Genomic DNA, 4,439 nt, shown 5'->3' with positions numbered 1-4,439 from the left:
TGAGCAAATAGAATTCAAACAATAATCATGTAACGATGTGTTTGGCGAGTAACGCCTCTATTTCCAATTATACATTCAACTCCGGCTAGATTTCGGTCCTGGGATTTAAATGAGATTCGGTGACTGCTGAGTTGAGCTTGAGCAGACAAGAGACGTTCCCTCCAAGAGAAGAATGCTTAGGAAGGTCGCCCGACTATTGGATCCGCTTCAGTTCCATCCCGCCGTTACTAAGGCCAGTGACCTTCCTGATACGATACCGAGACGTCGACACTTTCGTCAACATGTTGTAAGTGCTCGAGAGTTAGATGACGAAGTATTGATTCTGCTGAAGGGCAACTCAGGTTTGTCATCTTTAAATAAGTTTCTCTCAATAAATCCATTCTTAGATGAGCACCTGATTCTACGTGTTTGAGGTCGACTCCTTAAGGCGGAAATGAGACAGGATTAGCGATTCCCGATGATCTTGCCGAGGTTCCGTCCTCTTAATCCGACAAGCTCATGAGACAACGCGAACACGGTTGCCGTTTTGGTCCAAATGGACCAAATTTGGTCCACTTCTTTTCGTTTGGTCCATTGGTCCAATTCTTTTGAAAATGGTCCATTTCACAAGCCTTTGGTCAGGATTATTATCATGCAATAGTTTCGCAATTTTTTCTATTTAATTGATGAATATTCCACCCCATGTTGAACATGTTCATCGTCAGTAAAAGTGACGATACGGACATCGTCAGCCATGTTACTGATGCGCTGACGATCGTCGACGATGACGATATTCAGCATAGGGCCGATTGGCAACACCTGCTAAAAGTGTGAACTCGCCTTGCCACATCTTCAAATATGGCATGTATATGGCAATACCGCGGTTTCTTGCTAATTTCAATTACTCGGTGACTAAAGTGGCTGGTAAAAAAATGGAAAGGTAGCTAAACTTAAATCATAGCATTTAGCACATGAAAATAATATTCGATTTCAATCGAAAAGATATTAAACATCTTGAAATTATTACACCACATAAAGTTCTTTCTGATACTGATGTATCAATTTTGCGCTACTCGCCCATTTTCTGGAATCGGTAAAAATGATGCAGACATAATTGAATTTCAATTTCGCAAATTGAGGCTGAGTGAAGGTAAATTCAAAAAANGCTACTCGCCCATTTTCTGGAATCGGTAAAAATGATGCAGACATAATTGAATTTCAATTTCGCAAATTGAGGCTGAGTGAAGGTAAATTCAAAAAATTTACCTATATAGACCGTTTTTGGGATCAAGTAAGTGTGATTAAAGATAGAGTGGGTGAAGCGGCCTTTGGAGAATTGTGTGATTAGTTCATAATATTTTTAATCTACCTCACAGTTCCGCAGCAGCTGAGCGCATCATTAGTAAAATCAAATTTAAAAAACAAATTATAATATAAAACTATAAATAGTATAATGTTAATAATATACAATTTTAATGCACTTTGGATGTTATATAAAAAAAAGTCGATATAAAAACTGAATTGTCATATTTTCTTGATAAAGAGGTATAAACTCCACTCGATTACCCGATGTAATAAAAATTGGTAAATTTTTTAACATTTGGTCCGAAAAATAAATTGGGAATGGCAACCGTTAACGCTACATGCAAGAGCACAGCTGACGCTGCATATACTTCGACGCCGTTTTTGGATTTAAAACGTGAGGCAAGCCGTTAAGTCTTTTGTACACGACTGCATCGTGTGTCGACGCCATGCTCAAGCGGCAAATGAGTTCGTTACCCGGACGAGTTAAACCTGCAAGACCGTTTGTATCCTCTGGAATGAATTATTGCAGTCCTTTCACTCTACGGATTGGCACAAAACGCTCTCGCACTCGCGTGAAGNCGCTACATGCAAGAGCACAGCTGACGCTGCATATACTTCGACGCCGTTTTTGGATTTAAAACGTGAGGCAAGCCGTCAAGTCTTTTGTACACGACTGCATCGTGTGTCGACGCCATCGAGAGGCCATGCTCAAGCGGCAAATGAGTTCGTTACCCGGACGAGTTAAACCTGCAAGACCGTTTGTATCCTCTGGAATGAATTATTGCGGTCCTTTCACTCTACGGATTGGCACAAAACGCTCTCGCACTCGCGTGAAGACATACTTGGCGATTTTTGTATGCATGGCGACTAGAGCCGTTCTCATCGGTGTGGTGGATGATCTGTCTCCGCAAGCGTTCTTCAACGCTTTTACTCCCTTCATCAGTCGGCAGGGTCCTTGCCGCGATTTATGTAGCGATAACAGCACGGCGTTCATGGGTGCGGATGGACTGGTCCAGGAAGACCTGGTGGCGTGGTACAATGAGAACAACCAACGCTTGTAGGCGAGCATGTGAACCCAGTAGAATTTCATCACTTCTTGTGCGCACCACCAGTGTGGTCTCTGGGAGGTTTCGGGTANGGCGGATGGACTGGTCCAGGAAGACCTGGTGGCGTGGTACAATGAGAACAACCAACGCTCGTAGGCGAACATGTGAACCCAGTAGAATTTCATCACTTCTTGTGCGCACCACCAGTGTGGTCTCTGGGAGGTTTCGGGTAAATCTGCTAAGCATCATTTGGTTCGCTGCGTGGGTTATCATACAATGTGATACATTCAATTGCGGACCCTGGCCTCGCGTATAGAAGCATGCCTCAATTCCCTTCCGATCACTCCACTGTAGGATGACCCAGAAATGAAGTTTGCACTGAACTCGTGCTTTATTGGTTTCGGCCAACATATAAAATACCACACCGCTTTATGTGTAAATAAGTTTTGTCTTTGTTAGGAAAAGATCTTCTATCTTCCAATTTTTCAGATTTCCAAATAACGAGGAGCATCGGAAAAATTCGTCATACCGAGCCCTAACCGCTAAAATAATGTAGGTATATATATATATTTTTTTAAATTTGCTTTTTGATGCAGGTGCTCTAAGAGGCATTTATGCATCAAAATTAAATTTTGAAAAAAGCGTGAAAGAAACATCAGACCGTCAAATTTGTGTTTGTTTGTTGAATTCCCTGAACCGGCCCTTATGATATGGCACTTCATTCTATGTAGTAGTTTACAAATATACACGTATACTTCTACAATCACAAAAATTTTCATAGGCTGTCTTTCTTTGATTTCGAATGGAAAACTCATTGCGATCAGATTGTACTAGCAATATAGAAGTATTACATATATGACCCTATCTTATTGATAACTATATGTGTATCTACCTTGATATCTCTATTGTTTTTTAGATTCCATTTGCTTTAATATGATATATTTGTAATATGTATTAATTCTTCTATATAAGCGCGAAACCCTTTTGTATAGTCCATTTTTTGCAATATATTATATGCAGCAATAAACGTGCGATTCTTTTGAATTTAATGATTTTATTGCGGAATTTATTATAGAAATAAAAACAGTCACAAAGATAACTGTAAACGCATAAATACTTATTATTAAATTTGTAAATTTCAGGGCAAAGGTACTGGATCCGGTCACAGAACTTTGCTTTATGGAAATGCGATACTCTTACGGCATCACAATAGTGATATGGTAAGTAAACGTGTTAATAAGATTTATTGGTTTACTGATCTTAAAATGTAATTATGTTCATATGTATGCAAATATGAAGATTTACACTAATTCAAATAAATTTAATATCTGCTTGCAGTATTTGGCCTGCCTGTCTACCTCTTCTTCGAACGACAAATTGTCTTTCGACGTGGGATTGCAAGAACACAGCCAAGGTGAAGCTTGCTGGTGGACAGTGCATCCAGCAAGTAAACAAAGATCTGAAGGTGAGAAAGTGCGAGTAGGCGATGATTTGATTTTAGTCTCGGTGGCCACAGAACGGTATTTGGTACGTGCATGTTTTTAAGCAATTTATTCTTTTGTCAATAATAATAACTTTATATGTATATGCATCTACAGCACACAACCAAGGAAAACGAACAGTCCATTGTAAATGCCAGTTTTCACGTAACGCATTGGTCAGTACAGCCTTATGGTACCGGTATTTCGCGTGTGAAATATGTCGGATATGTTTTTGGCGGCGATGTCTTGCGCTTTTTTCACGGCGGGGATGAATGTTTAACTATACCGAGTACATGGGGCCGTGAAGCAGGACAAAAGTATGTTGTTGTTGTTTTTTAAAGTAAAACTTCTTTCGCCGCATAAGAGTGATTTTTCACAGTTTCGTCACAGTCGTCCGGGAGAGAGATAAAACATTCGACAAGGAGCAGCATAGTTGCCAACTTGGTGCTTTAAGCACTAGATTTAGTCCTTTTTGCAAATTTAAACGCAAAAGAAAAATGGTTTAGTGCCCAGTGCCTTTTTAGTGCTTTTTTTCTGAACACAAATCTATCATATACCATGTTTATATGATGCTTCAAATCGTTCTAAGTCAAACCATGTTATTTGGACACACACATGTAAACTCATT

At 39.7% G+C, this 4,439-nt stretch overlaps 1 protein-coding gene across 1 annotated transcript; it reads left to right on the top strand.

Annotated features, from left to right (window-relative positions):
- The first annotated feature begins 3,469 nt into the window (after positions 1–3,469).
- Positions 3,470–4,150, top strand: LOC108379276 (ryanodine receptor-like). Its single transcript, XM_017635615.1, has 3 exons — positions 3,470–3,550; positions 3,669–3,857; positions 3,929–4,150. The coding sequence occupies exons 1-3, from the start codon at positions 3,548–3,550 to the stop codon at positions 4,148–4,150; spliced, it is 414 nt and encodes a 137-aa protein (XP_017491104.1). The 5' UTR covers positions 3,470–3,547.
- The last annotated feature ends 289 nt before the right edge of the window (positions 4,151–4,439 follow it).

Source organism: Rhagoletis zephyria, unplaced genomic scaffold (genome assembly GCF_001687245.7).
Source record: "Rhagoletis zephyria isolate East Lansing unplaced genomic scaffold, Rhagoletis_zephyria_1.1 Rzeph_scaffold_16040, whole genome shotgun sequence".
Taxonomy (NCBI): domain Eukaryota; kingdom Metazoa; phylum Arthropoda; class Insecta; order Diptera; family Tephritidae; genus Rhagoletis; species Rhagoletis zephyria.
This window is presented reverse-complemented; position numbering and strand designations above follow the sequence as displayed.